Here is a 22,044-nt window from a genome sequence, read left to right on the forward strand (position 1 = left end):
GCTGACCAGGCAATCAGCAGTCTAGTCTAATCATGCTAAAATTTCCTTTTAAGTACTTCTGCCTGACGCACAGTAAACCAAATCGGCTAAATGGCTGCCTGGTCCACAACCTTACTTGTAGGAGTCTCCCTCCAGGTCTGCCTCCGTTTTCAATGAAATAACGTAAGCAATCATTCACACACCAAACCTGTCTAAATAAACCTTACTAGTCAGTATTTATTACATATATTCTATTGTGGAACCTTAAATGTAACTAAAGTGGTACTGCAACGCCTGTTAAAGCCTCCTCCAGCACTCATTACAAGTATTAAAACTGGGACCTTATGGTTTATCTGACTTTTGTCCTTTAATCCACTGTTGTCTGAATTATTTTTCCTTTAATTCATTCCTTCTGGGGCTTTGGTGCTTCCACTCCGATTCCGACACCAGGCAGGAAGAGCTTCTCAAGGGTATTACGTGCCGCTCAAAAGCACTGAAGGTTCAGCGTGTATAATTTCATTTAGTTCAAACACAACACAAAACTTCAGAAACCTGTTCCAGTTGTCGATTTTATTTAAAAGGTGTCTCCTACACATCTTTTATATATAGAAATAAATATGAAAGGCCTATACAAATAGGAACACTTAAAGAGTACCAATACTGCCCTTCATTTTTTATACTCATCTTTCAATACTTAAAGGGACAAAATTGCATCAAACAGTCCACATATTTAGTAAAATAAATTTTACAAAAATCTCAGATCACAAATGTCTGTTCGTGGCTAACAGAACCTTATAGACTGAGTTTTCTTTTACATATACGTAACCTCAACACAAAATACGTTCAGCTGCCTTTGAGAATTTCACAATATAGACTGATGTACATTTTCCTCAAGATGGACAGTAAAAACAAAGTCATACTTAAGATATACTCCAGTGTAGGAATTTGGCATTCTCACTTTTAATGACATACTGTGTTAACATAATATTTTTTAAAAAACATTCCGATAAATTAAAAAGAACACAATCTTGCCTTTGAATAAACCCCAAGTCATTGAAAAAACTTCAGATTGGGCATTTGCTTTTATATAACATGATTCTTCCCCAAGCTTTAAAAAATTTAATTCAACACCACATAAAATGCTTTTGATATAAAATAACATCATAAAATAAGTAAGTTTTTTGTAAACCATAATTTATAGACTCTTTCCCATAAAGTGATATTTTTCTAACACAGGGCATCATCCACATGCACCTACGTAATCCCACTAATTTACACCTTAAAAGAGGTTAAAGCAAAGCACGTGCTTAAATAGTGGGAGGAATGGATACTAAATTGAATACAACTGCTCTTTCAAAAGTTGAGGGGGTTTTGTTGTTAGTTTTTTGTTTGGTTTTGGTTTTGTTTTTTTTTTAAAGAAAGAGTCAAACCCCAACAATATTGAAAGGAGACCATGTAATATAGCAAAAACCTCTTTTTTGTCTTTCCTTAAGGATTTTGTCCTTATCCCAAAATGAAAGAGTTCCCAGATGTTAATTTAAGAACTGCAGATAAAACTTGCTGGCAATCAGAAGAAATATTTCAGATATTTCCTATTTGGACAATAAAAGCGTAGGCTTTAGTTTAGAAAAAATACAACAATATAATTTACTGTAAGTGCACAAAAGCCCAATCTTGCAACTCTTTCCTGTTCATTCAATTGTTTTCACTTAAGGAAAGTATATAGGATTTCCCTCTCAACCTTGATTTAATAACTTACATAAATTACTATGTTTGAAGACTATGGGTGTTTAACAGTTTACACATATACTAGATTTAAAGATTTGGGAATGTCTATCGTGTTTTTCAAAACAACTACAACTTCTAAAAGGAATGTCGTACCAATATTTTCTTTCCTTCAGAATAAAGCTTTATGACCTCACGTTCCTAAACAGTACTCTTATTTCCACTTCTTAAACTTACAACGCTTGGCTCATTCTTTCAACGAGAATTTGCAGATTCACAGAGAAGTATACAGGACAACTCTCTAATCAAGGGCAGATATCCAATGTGGCTCGGCTTGGAATAGCAGCTGTGCTGTAGGCTTCTCATTCACGGCCTCGGAGTGGTTTCTGTAACAAACTTCTTTGGTTCACTTCAGTTCTCTAATCAATTTTCACACCTGCAAACGCTTTCTGAGCTTACTGCAGTAAAACTAAACACCTTCCACCATAGGTTTTGCAGACCACAGAAGGCTGACTGTTTTCCAGCAGCACGAGAATAATAACCTAAAGAAAGTGTTCATAAATGCTCTACAGCATTAATCTGGCCTGCCAAACCTAGTTACAGTGATGATCAAGACAGTAAGACTCTAGCTCTACAGCAGGTCTAACATTCAGTTTAACGAGAAACCTTGGGGGGGGGGGAGACAAAAAAAAAACCAAAACACAAGAGACGATGTACAATCAAAACTTGCAGTGTCATTTTTGAAAAAAACACTTTCAAGTTAGGAATGCATTTATCAAAACTTAGGCTTTGCCACTTTATGAATGATTTGAAGTTTGGGTTCCTGAGCTTCATACTGGACCGGGGAAGGGCAAGGGAGAGTGTCTCATATCTTAAATTACACAGCAGTATCATTAGGGCAGTATTTAAAACCTATTATTAGAAGAATGAATAAGTTACAAATATGATTTTAAGAATATTATAACTAAATAGTAGTTTATTCAGAAGACTTTAATCTTCTTTCTTTTGTGTTTGAAATCGTTCCATTAAAGCCCTAAATATATTTCCTGGGATTTTCTGATGTTTTTCTATTAGAGCTTGGACTGCTGCTTTTGTCTGTAAGGAAAGAGAAAAGGTTTTGGTCAGGTTAAGTCACCTTTATATTGTTCCTACATTAACACAATTTCTCTTTTTCATGCTTTCAAATGTCACAGAACCGCTGCAAGTTCAATATACTATTTTTCCATATTTAAACCCACAGGATGTGTTTGGGGGATCACTGCCAAGAAACAGATGAACAAACTAGTATCTTTTATCTCTGGTAGCTGTGTTCACAAGCTCTATTAGTGATATGCAATAGTAAGATGATGATGAAGCAAATTAATGACGAGACCTAGATCTATAAAGCATGTCAGTGCCTGCGTGCTGTACTGCAACTCAGAAGCTTCTGCCCATGCCCACGTTTACATCAGTAACACTCTTCCAGTATGCAAGAACTTTGCTTCTACACATGCTCAGAAGCAGCACTGGAAACACAATTGTGTCTCCACACATTTGGCTTGTACAAAGTAGTTATCCCTGCACCCAAGTCATAGAATCATAGAGTGGTTTAGGTTGGAAGGGACCTTAAAGATCATGTAGTTCCAACCCCCCTGCCATGGGCAGGGACACCTTCCACAAGTGCCCCTAAAGGTCCTGTAAAGCATCCTGAGACCACACCTAGAATACTGAATATAACAGCAGTATTCACTTTCCGTTAAGAACAGAGCAGGCCAAGAAGCTAATAGCAGCAATTCTTATTATATAAAAGCTCTATGGGGAACACTCAAACCCAGGGTGATATGCAAAAGCTATGGTGAGGACATGCCGTAACCTTCCTATTCTGCCTAGAGCAGCACAGACTACTGAATTCTTAAGGCCAGAGACAGAAAAGAGAACTATTTGCCTTTGTAAACGAGAGATCAGCGAGGGGAAAACTGATACTTGGTACAAGCACGTTTTCATGAAGTATGTGATCAACTGGTAAGTCCTGGGAGAAGGTTCCTGCCCACTTCTCTTTATAGATCTGGTCCTAAATGTCTCTACAGATCTAAAATTTCTATTAGGTAAAAAAAAAATTGAGCTTATTTTTTTATATATATAATGGGAAAACGCATACTTTGCCATAGCCTGAAACACGAGATACAACTTTAAAATCACTCTAGCTAGGATTCTAGGGGATTCACATTCTAGAGGCCTTATCTACCAGGATTTGCACTTAAATCAGAAGCAAGTGAGGGTTGGCACAAATGTAAGATGCCAAAGCATATCTGAAATTCATTTAAACAGACATTCTGTCGTGAAAGCCCACAATTCTAAAGTCCTTTGACATCACTTTGCCAAGATCTAATCAGAGGGTAAACAGATGAGGAGAGACATCTGAACTGACACCTGTATGGTCAAGAAGAAAAATCTCTTTCTCTCATGAAGTTTTCAGAATGCTAAAAGTGACCATCTGTGGAGCTTTCAAAATGGCTATTTCGGCTACCTCCATCTGACTGCTCCATCACTTAACTGTTTTATGTTTCTGCACTGTGAAATCTATTAATAAACTGAATATACATGAGGACCTGACAATCCTTTCTATAAGCCACCTAAATCTGAACTAGGGGAACATTCAAAAGTTAATTTGTTGGGTGAGAAGTTGGAGGAAATAGAAATGGAAACACACTGTACAAAGCAGTGATTTATCTTACATTTTTTATTGTATGGAGTTTCAACAGTTTGTGAACACAGATTTACTAGATTTAAAAGGCTTCTTTAGTATCATTCTGAAAAGACCAAGAACCAGAACACTTTATCTGGGTGAAGTGCTTATGTCTTTATCAACCCAGAGCAGTATTATCTGACTGAACTTCTTCGGTCCCTAAAGCAAGTTGTTTCTCTAAGCAAATACACAGTGCAGGATTGACTTTAAAAGGCCTAGAACATCTGCAAGGTGTAATAATAAAAAGATAGCATTAAAGAAGGGCAATTAGAGTTAAGCAAGTCCAAAGCTTACCATGATTCCCCCAACTTCTATAACTAGCTCCAAGGCAGAAGTCACTTGACAAGAATATTCATGTTTTCTATCAGAACAATCAGTATTTTAAATATATATATATGTATATCTATCTTACCTTCGCAGTTAGTTCCTCAGCAGTTATATTTGGATCATATGGAATTGGTTCTCCAATAAAAGTTCGAAGCTTGACTGGAAACCCACCGTACACAGGAACTATTGGCAGTCTAATACGTTCATATAGTGACCTAAGTATTTCTGATGTGAAAAAATTTAGGGGGGAAGGGGAAAGCAGGAGAAGGAAAAGGGAAGGTGGGGAGGAGAGAGAGAGAAAAAAAAAAAAAAAGAGAGACTGAGATTATTCTGTAAAGTTTTTTTTTTTTCCCCAGTACGTCTTAAAACTGAAACTGGTTTGTCAAGTAATCCAGCCCCTGACCCAGATTCTCAAACAACGTGTCATCTCAAGTGCTATTCTACCCTTGACTTTCATTTCCTAAAAGCTGTGTTAATGCTAACATCAGTCTTGTTTCCACCCTAACTTGGTGTGAAATCTCTCCTCCAAAGAGTATCTGCAAAGAGAAGGAAGAAGAGAAAAATCCAGTAGTTGCCTCTCTGGAGAGGAAGGGAATACTACACAATACAGGTTAGAGTTCAGCTAATTTTACAGATTATCATAAAAAACTAGTATTGGAAGACTGTTCTGTTCAGTCCCGCCAAGGTCTAGAAGATCAGAAATAGTCTTATCTGCCTAAAGGCCAGTCATGCTAAAACACCGAACTGCTCTTTCGGATCACACACTGGTTGCACCAAAACAATATAAAAAGAGAGAAAATGCAGGTATTTCAATCAGCACTACGAGGACACATTCTTCCCTACAAGCCACATTTTAAGCATCTAGCCCAAATGCACCCAGAACAGATTCCTTGCAGAATGGGTACTAATATTCCCTCTCTCAACTTTAGACAAGAAATTCCTTTAACTGAGGCGTTGGCATAAGAAAATTTTTACTGACCAAGATGTGGAATTTTCTGTACACAACCTATACCGACAAAGAACATTCCAAAACTACAAAACTGGAGTAATGCCTCCAGTGATCAACAGAACTCAAGTCCTCTAGCACCTCTGCTGTAGAATACAAGTAGCATGAATGATTTTAGCTTCAGTTACTGCTGGTTTGGGAAGATTCTCCTGAACACAGCAGTAATTTTTGTAGAATATGACAAATGTGTGAATTATTCTGCACTCGATGCCTTGGCTTTCTCCATGCAATATACAGCTTTTAATTAGAGGGGGCGAGAAACAAAACTATTTTGCCCTGCAGTCCTCTGATGAAGACGATGATGCCATACTTGAGGCAGAACATGTGGCATGGAGGAGACTGTTCAGGCCTTTTCTGCTAGATAGTAAGTTGGAGAAAACAAAAAAAGGGGGTTTAACGCCAACAGATCAGCAGAAATGTGGGCATCTAATCATCCCAGAGGTGAACCCTTCAGACACGTACCCATCTATTCGTGTGCTGCCTGGAAGTCCCATAGAGATGAGGAAAGAGAGCAGGCAAATGCAGGGTTACGCAAGGAACCACAGCTCTAGTGCTGAACAATAAACCAACTACAGATTAAATATTTCAAACCATCAGAAGTTTAAGTACAGGTAGAGGCATAAGCACAGAACTTTAGGAGAACATTTAAAGAAATTACACATCCCTTGCAAACCCCTGTTTGCTTTGCTTCTTAACAGACAGCAGAAAACCTAGACTAGGCCCAGCAGATATAAGCAGAGAAAAAAAGTGGTCTAAATCTATTTGCCTTTTTCTGGCTCCTTTTTCCTTTCTTCTACTGCTTCTGTGAAGGCACACTGTTATGTGGAGAGTAACTTAGATAAGCCAATACCACATCTAATTCTCATATTAATTCTTAACAACATCTCTGAAGCCTACCAGAGTGGAAACCTCCAGAAACAAGGCTCTGTCAAATCTCAAATTTATATGGGGGTTATTTCTACAGAGATAGGCTAAACACATATGGGAAAATAAACTACAAAAAAATAGAAAATATCTTACTTATTCCTCCTAATGTCCTAACGCCTTCTCGAACATTTTGTGTAAACATAGGAATGATGGGCTAGGAGGGAAAAAAAATAATTAAGAATTTAATGAAGATAGCACTATCTAAAATACTTCTACCTCACTTAAACCCAACAAGCAAGTTAATTTCAGAAGTGTTTCTCAGACAAGGACATATAGACAGCAAATCAAGTATTCTTAAGTTCTTATGTGACCTTCAGCCATGAGGTCTAAAGCTGGAGAATACCATAAGATTTCAGTGAGTCCCTGTTTCAGCAAGTCTATTTTTCAAACCAGCCCAGGATTTCAGAACCTATGGAGCATTTAAGCCTCCCCTCATCTAGCAGTGTTTGCACAGTTGTGATTTAAGTGGTTAAACCTCTTAACCTAATTTGTAGTTATGTTCAAAGGGAAGAAGTCACAGGATTGGGACCCTAAACTTCTCTGATTCATCTCTGCTACACTGATTGTATTGTTTCACACGTGATGTGTCATATTCAATACATGGCCATGATTTATTTCTGCTGATGAATATTTGGAATGGTGTTGAACATTTCAAGATTTTATTGCTGGTTTTGAACTTGCAAAAAGCTTTCAAGATTTACAAGAACCGGGAGGGGGGTCGACTACTACATGAACTATTTAAGTATCATTTTATAGTATGTAGGCACTGTACATAGCATCATCAGAAATACAGAACTCTTTACAGGATTTTCAAACATTCAGATTATTTAACTTTTTTAAACAAGCATGGAGATGAGCTAGTAAATGAAACAGGTAAATAGGTATCAAGTTGGGGTTTTCTTTTTTGCAGAGAGGGGGGAAGTGTGTAAATAATTCAATGCAATTATAGAGAATAAAAAGAGGTGCAGTTGCCTGAACTGAATGGTAACAAACTTCTTTATTCTAGAACCATCTTAATTGGAACATCTTACTCCTGACACAGAGGAAGAGATTTTTGTATGTACCAAGTTGGTCTATATGACAAAAATTCCGGGAAACAAACTATTGAAATGAGACAACTTCAAGGAGTTGAAGGTCCCAGTTTTAGATAAATTTTTCTGATGTTTTAGACACATTTTTCTTTCCATGAGGAGTTATGCTCACTATTAAAGGTGACTTAAAGTTCATCTTTAATTTAAATAAAGATATTTTCCCCACTTTCAGCCTGCCTCCGATACTATTCCTATTCTACTGCATCTCTTAGGATCTTTTTAGGGGGGATGAAGCTGCAAGACCTTTGTGACTGCATAAAGGGAACTGAACACATATTTAAAAGAATAAATATAACTAGTACAACCATAGTTGAATCCCAAGTATGGCCTTTCATATGCTATTATAATACATTAGTAAAATCTGAATCTGTTGAAAATATCCTGTTTAAACAGTATTTTCCTCCTGAGAAAAGTGACACACGCTTAAAATTGCATCTTAAAAGTATTCTATTTCTGTATAAAATCCAGAGATTTAACTAGTCTTTCTTTGACAGTACCTAAATATAAAACTCTTGGTGTGAGACTCACTTTCAAATTAGGTATAGGCAGACCTACAGACATATGCACACATCTTCAAGTACAAATATAGAATGAGAGTGACTCTGAAATGACTATTAAAATAGTTACAGTTCAAATATATCATACATTTACGTGCCTTTCACAGTTGGTCACTTAGGAATAATTATCTGCCTAATTTATCTACCATAAAAGGCCAATACAGTACATAGTGCCAGTGCGTCTATACTGTGCTGGGTCACAGAATACTTTAGCGATAGGGGAAACAGAAATGTTGATGTATGGTTGCTTCCCAACCATTCTGGTCAGGGGTTGAGCCATCACAATCCTGACCAGGTATGTGTAAAACAGCACAAGCTTGTAATGTAGAAACCGTCCTGGATTTCATCTCTCATTCTTTTTAACTCTGGATTTCCTGACCACACTATTCTTGGCTGACTCCAAAGCCTGCTTCTCAAAAGCAACAAAAAGAATCTTGAAATGTAGTTATGAGACCAAGTAGACTGTACTCATGACACTATGACGCTCAGCAATGTAACACCAAATACATAATAATCAAACAGAAAAGTACTAACAAGTACTAACTAATTCTTTGCTTCTTTTCTGTGATCTGTTATACTTACCACTTTTGCATCAATGGCCACCTGAGCAAAGCCCTTCCGATCACCCCAGATAATAGTATACATTTCATCACTAAAGAGTGCTTCCCGAACTCCACCTGGGGCAATGGCTAGCAGACAGCCCTTCTTCAGAGCGCTAACACATTCTTCTCTTGGTCCATGCATAACTCCGTGTACATCAAGTAATATTTTAAAACCTGTTGGGTAAGATAACATTAGTTCGAAAAGTGTTAATTCATCATACCATTAAGTACAGTTTCCCAACACAGAACACAACAGCTAAAACTTATTTGTCTAATAACCTGAAACCCCAAATCAAAAATGTTTCTAGAGGGACTGAAGCATTAAGTCCTGCTTAAAAGCTGAAGATTTAGGGTTTTCAGTGGCTTTTTGTCATAGTAAAGTCAGGCGCTATCTCACAATCAGGACTAAACTGGAAAAAACTGGCAAGCACTCTGTGCCATCTTGCACGTGTCCCTTCAAAGGAGTTATTAAGTCAGCTCCAGGGTGCCGGCTCCTTGCCCAAGCTCTACTTTTCAAATGTAGCACAGTCCTAATAAAGTGCAACAAGAGAAAATACCAGCAAATTGTTGTGGTTTTTTGTTTTGTTAACTTTGGCAAACAAACAGCAGTCTGCGCACAAGAAGGAGAATGATGACGAAAATGCAGCATTCTCTTTGTTACAGATCACTGCAGGCATTGACTCCCTGGTTCAGTCTGCGAGTACCCGGATGGCCTTTCACACAAAGAGGCATCTGGCAAGCCCCGACTGGGTGTATTCATCTTAGGTTAACATTTTTCATTTACTGAAATTTTTAACTGTGAAGTTACATAAACTCCTCATATCATCTTGAATTTGAAATGTCATACTGACCCTGCTCTTCAAGAAACAGCAGAATATAAAAAAATTGCTTACAAGCATCAAATCAAAAAAGCCTGATCAATTTAGATAACTATGCTAATGTGAAAGAACATAACTAGCATAAACATCTTTTTGCAGGAAATCTATCAGTTCACTTGGTTCAATAAATTTTAAATTTATACAGTATTTATGAGTACTGCATAACAAAATGGGAACTTTAGATGACTGAACAGAATGGGAAAGATTACTTCTCTATCTTGAAGTTTCCCACTGAAGCAAACAAACTTATCAGCCATAGGCAAGGAGACAGAACTGATCTAGTTGAGTTTGCCCCTCAATAACAGATCTTCTTTTTGTTAACCTCAGGTTAACAAATGAATAGTTGTTACTATGAACACACACACACACTGAAGAAGAGTCCAAATATAGTTAAGATGACAGATGTCCGTCTTCTCTCACAGCCCGCATAAACTAAAGGCTTGGGAAGAAGAGCACGAGGCAGCATATCATTAGTTTATTCTTAACTAAACTCTGATCTCTAACTAGTCTTTGTAGTTGGCGTGAGTATAATTACTTCTGATTTATATCTATACACAGTCAGGATCTGTCCATAAACATGACAACAGAACACAAGCTCTGTTACACCTGTCTCATTCTGCTGTGCCTGCCACGAACACTGCAGGGGACACTAGTGGTCTCCATCTAGTAGTATTTGCACAGAGGACAGCTGAAATAGAGTTTTCCTAGAGTAATTTAATTTCTCTCAGGTGCTTTGTTTGTGGGATCTTAAATAGCTGGGTTTTTACAATGTTTTACATTCCCAAACTAATTAAAGCTCTCTGGAATGTACCTGGTGTTAGGAAGCTGCCTGTCTCTAAGCCCTTTCTGTCACTGAGTTCAGGAGAGAGACCAAACAGCCATGAGAAGTGTTGAGCCGAGCAGGAACAGAGACTCCAAGGCAGCAGAAGCTGTGACGATAGTTTTCCTTTCTGCATTGGACATGCTGCGGAAGGGATGGGGTGGCGGGGGGGGGTGTGTGATACAGCAACACCATGAGTCTGTCTAGTTCATAGGTCAGAAAAAAAAGAACAGAACATAAACAGAATACAGCCAAAAATGTGGAATACAGAACAGCGATGGTGTGGGATTTCAAGTCTTCACAAAATTTCTCAGCTGCATTTCCCCCTTAACTTTTAGTATAAACCGTATATTCTGAGCTGTACCTCCTAGCCGAGCCACCAGATCATAGGTTACTATCAATGTCTCTGCTCCAGTAGCAAAGAGGAAGAACCTGGCTCCGTTACAGCAGTAGAGAGACGGGAACTAGTGCAGTGGCCCCAAAGGAACAGCCAGGGTACTCTGTGCCCAAAGAAAAGGTTACCATGAAGTCAGAAGAAGGAGGGTAGTACCTGGCTGTTCCATGAAAGTGTCCAAGAATCTGTTTTTCCACTTTAAACCACAAAACAACTATCAAAATTATCCAAACACACTCTTTCAGCCTTCCAGAGCATGAAAGGATGCTAATTTTTTCAAATACCAAGAAGTTCAAAATTAATTTTATTCCACAGGTCAACCTGGACTCTGCCCTTTGCCCTAGCACACTCTTCTCCTGTATTCAACAACATTGTGTCCACATCAATGTCTGAAAACCCTTTGGAGAGTATCCAGTAATGCATTTAACACTTATCTCTGTAAGTGCACTATATACATTTCTCTAACTTAGCCCCAGTGACTGTAACATTGGGGCTGTCAGCCGGCTACCTGGATGCAAGATGGCAAGGATGTCATCGTTCTTCTGTGGTTGTCCTTTAGAACCACAGAGAGGGAGGAATCATTTAGAGCGCTGAATCCAACCTTCCACAATTGTAGGTACACGTGTGGTTATCTGCAGAACATCTAGTCCACAAGACACTTTGCAACACCTTGTGTATGTAACAGATAAGAAGCCACAGCTCCTTTTCTCTGGGACATTACACGAAAGTGACTGTCTTAAATCCCTAAAATAGCAGGCAATCTTTTAAAGAGGGGTCCCAGATGACTCTAGGAAGCAGACATGGTCCATACTATAGGAGAGGGTGATGCAGAAGAATGCAAGTGCAATCTCAGTCCTCACAGCACTTTTTGGGAAAAGATTTTCTCTTAACTCAACCTTAGAGAAATCAATGTACTCCTGAGATTTACACAGCTAAGAATCTAAAAGAATCAGAAGCCACTGGACTGGTGTTTTCTTTTCTGTGACTAAGCTCCAGTATTTAAAAGAAAAAGGAAAAAAAAAGAAGCTGCAGGACCATGTTTCATATCATTCTGCCCCAAAACACAAGCAACAGAAGCATATGTAGTATTGATACAGTACAAATTGAGAAAATGAAATAATCTCCTTTTGCGGCAATGTGAAAGAAAGATGCATTAGGCAACGTTCAACAGGAATCTCCAGTTATCTATAAGAGGTCTCCTATTAGGTTAGATTCCCTTCCATAAGTTACCAAGCTGTGTCTTTCAAGACTAAGCTGTAGGGAGAGGCATGTTTGACCCCTTGCAGTCTCACGCATCCCTGACGAGGCACAGCAATATCTTGCAAACACACTCCAGTTAACTGCAGTTAACTCAGGACTGCAGTGCCCAACGCAGAAGATGCAACGAGACTGCGTACCAGCAATTGCATACTGGCATAGACCTGAGATTCAGATTCATGGGACAAACCGTTCCTCACAGCTATTCACAGGAGATTCAATAATCATGAAAACAGAAGGATCATTAAATCATCTAATCCAAGTGTGTCTAACAGCCCACAGACTCCCCAAACCCACCCCCTATCCCCCCTCACCCATTTCTCCTTCATTGAGCATAATAACTTTTGGCTAACTAAAAGATCTTCTGAAAAGGCATCTCATTCAATCTGAAGACTTCATCAAGATCAGGCAGTCTTAGTACTAGGATAAAATTCTGGCAGTCTTTCTGGTTTGATTCACAAGAGAAGCAGCACCTACCTGGGTTGCCAGTCACAGATTATTGTGCAGATTTTGAAACACAATCCAGAACATTTTCTGGGCTCTTTGGGCTTGTCTTCACAGAACCAGGGAATTAGGTAGGTTGGAAGGGACGTCTGAAGGTCATCTAGTCCAACCTCCCACTCAAAGTGGGTCCACCTAGATCAGACTGCTCAGGGCCTCACCCAGTGGAGTTTTGAAAGTCTCCAGGGATGGAGATTCCCTGACTTGTCTAGGCAATCTGTTTGTGTGTCTGATCACCCTCATGGCAAAATACCTTTCTTCACGTCTAATCAAAATTTCCTGTGTTGCAACTTGTCTCTGTCGCTTCTCATTCTCATTCTATCGCTGTGCACCTGTGAGAAGAGTCTGACTCCCTCTTCTCTGCACCCTTCCGTTAGGTCGCTGAAGGCAGCAATAATATCTTCTGCCACCCCTACCTGGTACAGATCAAACAAATCCAGTTCTCCCAGCCTCTCCTCATACACTGTGTGTTCCAGCCCCCCATCATCCACCAAACATGCTCTAGTGTGTCAAAATCTGCCTTGTACTGGACACCATATTGCAAGACATGTTTGCACAGGTGCTAAGACAAGGGGAAAAAAACCCCTCGCTCAAACCGCTGACTACACTCATGCTAAAAAAAACCTCAGCGTGTAGTTCACCTTCTTTACTGCAAGTGCATGCTGCTGACTCACGTTCAACTTGTTGTCCACTAGAATGCCAAAGTCTTTGCCTGCAAAGCCACCTTCTGCCCAGGGTACAGTCATACATGATTGCTACATCCCAGCCGCACAACTTCATATTTGCTTTTGCTGAACTTCGTGTTGTTTCTGCCAGTTCATTTCTGTGAAGGCACTCCAAATACCAGCTCGAACTCCAAGTGTATCAAATGCTCCCCCAGTATGGTATCACCAGTGAACTTCCTGTAAGCACACTCCAACACCTCATCCAGGTGTGCAATAAAAACATTAAGCAGCATTGGTCTCACTATCAATCCCTGAGGAATGCCTGACAAAACCAGCTGTTAGCTAGATGTTGTACTGCTGAACCCAACTCTTCAAGACCATTCAGTCAGATCTCTCTGCAATGCTACTAAATTATATTTGGGGGACTCAAAAGTATACTCACACCAAGAACCTAATTTCAAAGGTGAAATAGAAAAAAAAACAAAGTAATCTCCCATTTGATAAACAACTGTGCACAAGTATTAATATAATATAGAGCCAAATCTAAATTACAAAACAGGTTATGTTAGTCAGCTGCAGGCAAAAGATTTGATAACCAGCTGAAAAATCCCAGTCTGTTGGCAAAAGCAGTTGTAGAGGCAAAGCCTCTGAAAAAGTTCCGTTTTCAGGGATTAAGGCTGAAATAAAATTACACTGGCAAATGGACAGTTTTGATATGAGTTGCTTCCACTAAAAGCATCGGTACACTACAGAACAGTCCTGCAAATTTACTAAATGAACTATGAGTTTTTTAGTCACAAACTAAAAAGGGAAAGAACTGGGTACTTGGGAAAAGAACTGAGTACTACTGTACTCCACACACACAAAACACAAACTCCTCACTTAATAATTTCACCAATCAGTAGTGCTTTTTCGCTAGGCTGTCCAGCCAAAATCTTGCCCTAAACATTTTTTTTTTTCATTTTCTTCATGCTTCACCTCATGTTTCACACAAACTTGTTGGACACTTCTACAGCTTTCCTCCAAAAAAGATTTTTGAAAAGATCCTTCCTGGGGATAGGTTCCATGGTCAACAATACTCAACTGGATGGGATACGAAAAGACATCGTCTCCCCAGCCTAACATTGTCAACTTTAGAGGAACTGCTTCCAAATAGTTTATTTCTTAATCAGGTTATACCACTCATTCTGCCTATATTAATAAAAAAAGAAACATCTTATTGAAGTCTTTGCTACGGATTAATACGGAGACAACTGTTTTTCCTATGATCTCCTTCTCTTTGTTTCTAAACACCCTAGAGTCATCGGACGATGTTGCCCAGCCAGGAGTATGACCTATCCTTGCATGCACCAGTCTCATAAACTCATTCTTGTTTGTAAAGAACATGTTAGAGACAGCTGTACTTCAACACTTATTCAGACAAATTTAGGGTATCTGTTCTGACAGCTGTGTTCCTGTGGCACAATTTTTCTTAAATACACCATAAAAAAAGAAATAAAATAGAGTTCTCAAAGCTATTGTTTTTAATGAAGTATGTTACCTGGTAATCTAAAGACGAAATGATCAGCTACTACGTGGCAGTATCTCTTCCACTGTATAAGAAGTCTAGCCATGAAATAGAGACAGTCAGCAGGAGTAGCTCCATGATAAAACACAATAAGTCCTGGCCCTTCAGGAATCTTTTCAGCACCATGAAGCTCATAACCTGTTCGGAGTTAAAGCCATAACAGATGTCAACGTGTTATACAATTCTGTCCGAAAGTAACTAACTTGCAGCAAGTTGGCAAACTGGAACCAATAGCTATTAAGAGCAAAGTGACAGCTAAAAAGTCAAGAAGTTATTTGCAGCATTTACTAAGTTGCTTACACAGGAAATACAAGTTTCATTTAAAGCAGAAGAGCCACATTTAAAGAAAGAAAAACAACGAAAAAAATAAAACAAAACAGCCAGTCACAGAATCACAGAATTTTCAGAGTTGGAAGGGACCTCTAGAGATCATCTAGTCCAACTCCCCTGCTAAAGCAGGATTGCCCAGAGCACATTACTCAGGACTGCATCCAGGCGGGTCTTGACAATCTCCAGAGAAGGGGACTCCACAACCTCCCTGGGCAGCCTGTGCCAGTGCTCTGTCACCCTCACTGTAAAGAAGCTTTTCCGTGTATTTGAACGGAACTTCCTGTGTACTAACTTGTGCCCGTTACCCCTCGTCCTGTTACTGGGAACCATTGAAAAGAGCCTGGCTCCATCCTCCTTCAACCCACCCTTTAGATACTTGTATGCCATAATAAGGTCTCCCCTCAGACTTCTCTTCTCCAGGCTAAAGAGTCCCAGCTCTCTCAGCCTTTCAAGACAGTCTCACTGTCTTGAACTGTATAATTTTTCCTTATTTTTTCAGTTCACTGTCTTCAAGGCTCCAGAGTGCTCTGAATCAATCATTCAAGAGAAATCAAAATAAGGATTGGATAGGAGTGGTGAAACACAACTTTTTTGAAGTTCATTGCCACCAGTAACTGTTTAAGAAGATCTGACATGACAACATCTATTTACATGTCTCCTTTTACTGCAGGGTATGAATCTTGTTATTTCCCTCAGAATTCCACTTGCTCCATTTTTCCATCACCAAGTACTAAAAGCTATTTGGGGCTTTATATGCTTAATTGAAACATATATAAACACACACAAGTTTCGTACTGAACTTACATTTCTAATTAAGTTAACAGTGCAGAATGTATTCAGTTAACATAAATTATCCAAATGCATCAGTATAGAACATATTCAGCTAGTATTAAGCAATATTGTTACAGTATCTTGTTTGTGGCTTTTTTAAAATAAACAAATAAAAAACCCTGTCACTTCTTCCAAAGTTAATCAGGTCTACAATTCCCATTCCATTATTATTTTTTTTCATTCTGAAGGTGGATCTTCTCCCTCTATTTTACTTTCTATACCTGTGGAGCTGCAACATATTGCAAGCACATCATCTCTACCACCCCAAGTGACCACTAACAGTGCTCCATGCCAGCCATTCATAACCAGAATGATACCTACATCTAGTATTTGCATAATATACACAAAGTTACAACTATCAGACACCAGTTTGGGGGTTTGGTTTTGGACTTTTTGGTTGTGGGGTTGTGGTTTTTGTTGGGTGGAGGGGTTTCAATGCTGTGAGATTTCAGGATGAAAAGTTCTTCCAATGATATATTGATTAATCAAGTGTGTGAGGGGGTAATAATCACAAAACATTTAATTATTTAGCCAAGAGAAGTGTATAGAGAACGACATGGAAGCAGCTGGCAGGGCAGAAAAAAGTCACAACTGTCAATGAGGGACTGGATAAGAATTTTTTTTGTGCAAATAAAAAGTTAGACCTTATAAAAAGAAAAAGTTACTAAGGATGAAAAGAGCCAAGGCCTTAAAAATCATTTTCTTATGAAAAAAAGTAAATAGCTTTTTATTGTGAAGTGAGCATTTTAAGCTCTTTGATGTAGCTGTTGATTTTGATCTAGTGTACTTTCCTAGATTTGAAAGTTACATCTTAGTCTTACAAAGCCTATCTGATACAGCCGCTGCACCATCTGGTTATCAATGCCTTGAAAACCCACTTCCCTTTGACTAGAGAACAAATAGAGATGATTTTCAAGAAGGATTTGTTCTTTATGTAAATTGCTCTTAAACATCTCTTTCTCCTTTAGCTGCATCTAGATTGAATGGTTCTGAAAGAGGCTTATGGTTTCCTTAGAAAGAAAAGCCAAATCATTTATTAAGCCTGTCTTTATAAAAGAAATGATAGTAGAAAGACAAGGAAACGAGCCCTTAGTTTTGACATTCTAGCAGAGAAAGTAGTTGTCAAAAATACATAGACAGAAAGAAAATAAAAAAGTAGGTTCTGTAACAGTTTGGGGCTCTAAAGTCAATTTGAAGTAGCAACTAGTGAGTGAACTGACACTAAGTGCTCTTTTCGCCATCATTTGGCATTCTACGTAAAAGACTGGTTAAGTGCAATTAAATTACGCTAACATGTGGTGACACACTAGCTATCAGGGATCTGGCATTTAAGTTCCAGTGTTTGTATATTGACTCTGAATAATATAGTTAATTGATCTAATTTTTAATATAGCAATCATTCCAGGTCCTCCTGGAATGAGGAAATCCAGGAGTAGTTACAAAAAGTAAAAAAGAAAAACAAATAAACAAATTTTTAAAATTGCATATATACTCAACTGGATGAAAGATCTCATTTTGTCGCAGCAAAGGAATAAATACATAAGACAAAAAATTTTACATTCAAAAAAGTCACAATGGCTTTTTTTCTCCCAAGCACCACTGGCAGTCATTGACAAAATGGGAACAAAAAAATTGGCCTGAATTTTAGATTTCATGCAACAGCAGCAACAATCAGATATATATTGATAATTCTGAAAGGTAAACCAGGAATAAGAACTTCAGCCGTTTTTAATGAAAAGTAAGATATCGCTTACCATGCCATATTCTTCCATGTCCATCCCATAGGGTAGCCGAAATTTGCCTTGCACCATCCCAAACATCATTGGAATAAGCTTCCTTCAGTTCATTCTTCCTTTTATAAATATGAAGAAGGAGAATGGAAGTGTAGAAGAGAATGATGAGAACTCCCGGAAGTAAAAAAACTACTGCGAGTGGAAAAAGCACCCATAAAAGGTACACTGCGTAACTCAGATAATCTTCAATATGCTCCACGCCAGTCCATTCTCCCAGAATGTAAGTCAAGCAGGTTAGGTAGGACATAGGTATCGGTCCTGCAGTACAGGATTCATTTCCACCTATCATCTCCTGTTTAATTAAAAAAAAAAAAAAAGGACGATGAATAAATCCTCAAAAAAGACAGACCTGCCTATACTGTTTAACCATACAAAAAACCTGTCTGATTCATATACCATTTACCCCACATCCCAGCAGCACCTATTAGAAACATAATGGTTCATGCAGCAAAAGTTTTTTTTTTTAGTCCTTTTGTGCAGTGGAAATGCTGACAATTCTAATTGAGAAAGATAATGCAATTGCTTAATCTCAGGCTAAGATTTTATCTCATTAAAAACTGTTCCATTTATACAGATCCAGAACATTTATACTGTTACCAATATCCATTTATACTGTATTATTGATTTTCAGAAAGCTGTATTGATTGGTCTAATTTATTGTTCTACACAGTACACTTAAAACCGTCTCCCAAGCATGCACTACAACAGGAAACAGCACAATCTCAAATCCATTGCTATAAAAAACCTCCTGAACACTTCCACTAACCACAAGCATATGATGACTCAAGAAGAAGATGGTCTCAAATAAGCAAGTCTCACTCCTGTAGACACCTTTAACTGTACCTGGAAATCTACAGATAGTGAAACACCAAGTCCCAGAGCACAACACAGAGGCAGCAGAAAGGACAAGGAAAAAAGATCACAAAAAGCCCTCCAAAAGTTTTAACTGCTCTGACTTTATCATGTCTATGTGTAAGAATCTCTGTTCTCCAATGCCAACTCCTAAGAAGTTTCAGGGCTAGATCTCTCTGGGCTGATATTTCAGGCTTTCTAGAACTCTGGAGCAAAACTTTTTTCTTAGCTTTGTACGATTTAGAGGAAAATTTGCTATTCATCTTACAAACATGAGACAACCTGTATGCTTGGCTATCTACAGTTCTAGAATAACATAAATAATAAGCTAGTCTAGAATAAAGTTTTGGTCAAGACATGAAGTAACTGTTAGTCAGGACCAACAAGAAAAACATGTTGCAACTATAATGTAGGCTTGTAGAGAGAAACGGATTAAGAACGATTCTGAAAGAATCTAAGCATGTATGATTGCAGAGTTCCTGTGCCTCGATAGATGTAAGTCGATCACTCCTCTACTCTTGCTCTGTTTCTGCAAGCAACAAGTGACTGAAATTCAGAAGATAATTTTGCTAATCCCCAATGACAACAAAAAAGACAAAGCTGATCAATTTTACTCCACATTTGCTATGAGGTGTTGAAACATGTACTAGAGCAGAATTCATCTCACTTATTTCCCGGTCTCAATTCTCCCTCCCATTCTGACACAGCAAGGATGTTCCTTTTCCTTCTGTTTTGAAATTGGCCTCTACCCACATTGCTCAAGATAATTCCTACTAGCGAGAAGAAAGCTGATCTCATGACAAGGACTTTGCTCCCATGATCCATCCCTGTTCCACTAATTCAAGCTTACAACATTTTGCTCCTCAACATGTTCTTGAGGACAAGGTGAGGAGCAGCTGATTTATCTTCAGCGATGTACAAGCATGCAGCATTAGTGACATGTACTTCACTGATTTCATGCACGTGTGTTTGGGTATGTGAATTAGGGGGAAAGGACAGGAGAGAGAGAGAGCGTGTGGGAGAGCAAGAGAAAGCTCTTTCTCATTCCAGTTGCCAGAGCCGAACTCCAGAACCTGTCAGGCAGCAAACACCCACAGTGAGTACAAGAAACACAACTTGTGAGACCAAGCAGGATTTAGGAGTAGCATTCAACACTACAGTATTTATCAGATGGTTATGCCTGGACTTCTCCAGCGGTTCCACCTACTAGCTAGAGAACAATACGGAACACGGGTTATGGCACAGAAATATTTTTCAAAATTCAGAGGTTGATTACATAGCTTTAAAGATTATACTCTCCTACCTATTACATTTTTAATTGTTTATGGCTCTCTCCAAACACAAAATCCTCATCAAGTAAATTTAAAGTTCTGTCCACACATGTCAGCCTTGCAAAATATTACTTGTCCTTTTGCCTGTAATGTTAGATGCAATACCTCAAATGCAATCATCACAGTTTTATAAGTTTACTTGTGTATCTATGCACTAAGATCTTCTTTGCTGCCAACCACAGAAGTAACATCTAAAGTACTGCCTTCTCTAAGGGACAGTCAGCTCTACTCTAAACAACATTGTTTCCTCATCTTGAAGAGGATCATAGAATAACTTATATTGGAAAGATTCACTGGACAGCACTCGTCCAATCTCTTGCTAACTAAGGAGTTAGATCAGGTTGCTCAGGGACATGTCCAGTCCAGTTTGTAATATCTCCGTGGATGGAGGTCCCACTCCCCCTAATCCAGTGCTTGACCACCCTCGTGGTGAAAACATTTTTCCTTATTCTAGTTAGAATTCCCCTTACTGCAATTTGTGCCCATTGCCTCCTGTCCCTTTGCTGAGAAGAGTCTAACTCCTCTCCACTCTAAAACCATTCATGAAGAGCAGTGGTAAGACCCTCTTTAAGTCCTCTCTCCTACAGGCTAAACACACACAGCTCCCTCAGCCTCTCCACAGACACCACGTGCTCCAGCCGGCTAACAATGTTGGTGGACCTTCTCTGCACCCTTTCCAGTTCGTCAGCATCTTTCTTGTATAGTGGGGCTCTAAACTGGAGTTGTGGTCTCAAAAGTGCTGAAAAGAGGGTAATAAATACTTCCTCGATCTAATGGCTATGGCCTTGCTAACATAGCCCAAAATGTAGGTAGCCAGCCTCACTCATATTTGACTTACTGTTCACCAGATAAAAGCCTTCTCCTGGCTTTTATCTCCTGTAATTTTTCTCCTCCCGTAACAAGTTGAGGATTTTTTCTGATCACCAATGGTATGCACACAAAAATATTCTGCCTCCAAGCCCAAGTGTGATTTACATTATTGCCACACTGAACCAAAGCAATGGCAGTGAGGAAGGGAAGACAGATTCTGTCCCCATGATCAAAACAAAGCACAGGATGCTCCACATTGAATACAGGTCCAACATAGTTCATATACACTACTAACAGGTAACGTCATTTTGGTCTGTTCCAACTTTACAGCTGCCTTCTCTATGACTGCCCACAGCAGTAAAAACTACAAGATAAAGCACACTGTCTTCTAGAAACACCAGCGATGTCACTCTGATAAGGACCTCATCCAAGCAAAGAGAGACTATCATGCCCTCCTCATCAGAGGTTTTCTGATATCTGTCACCACTGACACCTAAAAACTAAAATGGGGTGCAATACTACTAAGTCCCACCAAATTACAGGCAGAATAATACGAGCATACCCTTAAGGGACTTTATTTTAACCGATATCACTAACACATTTCCTGTTGTGCAGTTCAAACCAAGTATTTTTAATTTAGGTTCTAACTTCCTAGTAGAGCAGCTTATATAGACTTTCACTAGATGAAAAAGATGCAGTTTCTCATTTGACTAATGATAGCGCACGCTGACTTATGCTTACGCTCAAGGCTTTACGCTGACAGTGAAGTGGAAACAAGGTGAACGTACAATTCCTTTCACTGACTTCTAGCGTATGACCCAGAAAAGTCCTTAACTAAACTACAACCGTGGTCTTCAGCTGCAGTCAGCCGACACTGGGATAACTGGCATGAGCAGTAGGGTCTCAGTTATGGAAAGCAACGTATACTGCTGTAAACCACACGCAGCGTGATTTCAGCACATGTATGAAATGTGTAAGTGGAAAGGAAAATATTCCAGTAGCCCCAAACTAGAAAGGCACTGAAAAGCAACAGCTACAACATGCCCCTGCCAACAGAAATACACCGCTTCCCACTG

The 22,044-nt window shown here is 38.9% G+C and overlaps 1 protein-coding gene across 1 annotated transcript in view; it reads right to left on the reverse strand.

Annotated features, from left to right (window-relative positions):
* Positions 1 to 2,442: 2,442 nt before the first annotated feature.
* Positions 2,443 to 22,044, reverse strand: part of TMEM68 (transmembrane protein 68) — a gene marked incomplete at its 5' end in the record, with an annotated part of 53,662 nt that continues 34,060 nt past the window's right edge. Inside the window, 7 exons of the mRNA XM_082499228.1 lie at positions 2,443 to 2,799; positions 4,842 to 4,981; positions 6,783 to 6,843; positions 8,920 to 9,113; positions 14,995 to 15,159; positions 17,937 to 18,267; positions 18,819 to 18,826. Of these exons, the coding sequence (XP_082355354.1) occupies positions 2,695 to 2,799; positions 4,842 to 4,981; positions 6,783 to 6,843; positions 8,920 to 9,113; positions 14,995 to 15,159; positions 17,937 to 18,267; positions 18,819 to 18,826 (1,004 nt within the window). The 3' untranslated portion in view covers positions 2,443 to 2,694. The remainder of the gene's footprint in view (positions 2,800 to 4,841; positions 4,982 to 6,782; positions 6,844 to 8,919; positions 9,114 to 14,994; positions 15,160 to 17,936; positions 18,268 to 18,818; positions 18,827 to 22,044) is intronic.

This window comes from Vanellus vanellus, assembly GCF_965231255.1.
Source record: "Vanellus vanellus genome assembly, chromosome: 2".
Lineage (NCBI taxonomy): Eukaryota > Metazoa > Chordata > Aves > Charadriiformes > Charadriidae > Vanellus > Vanellus vanellus.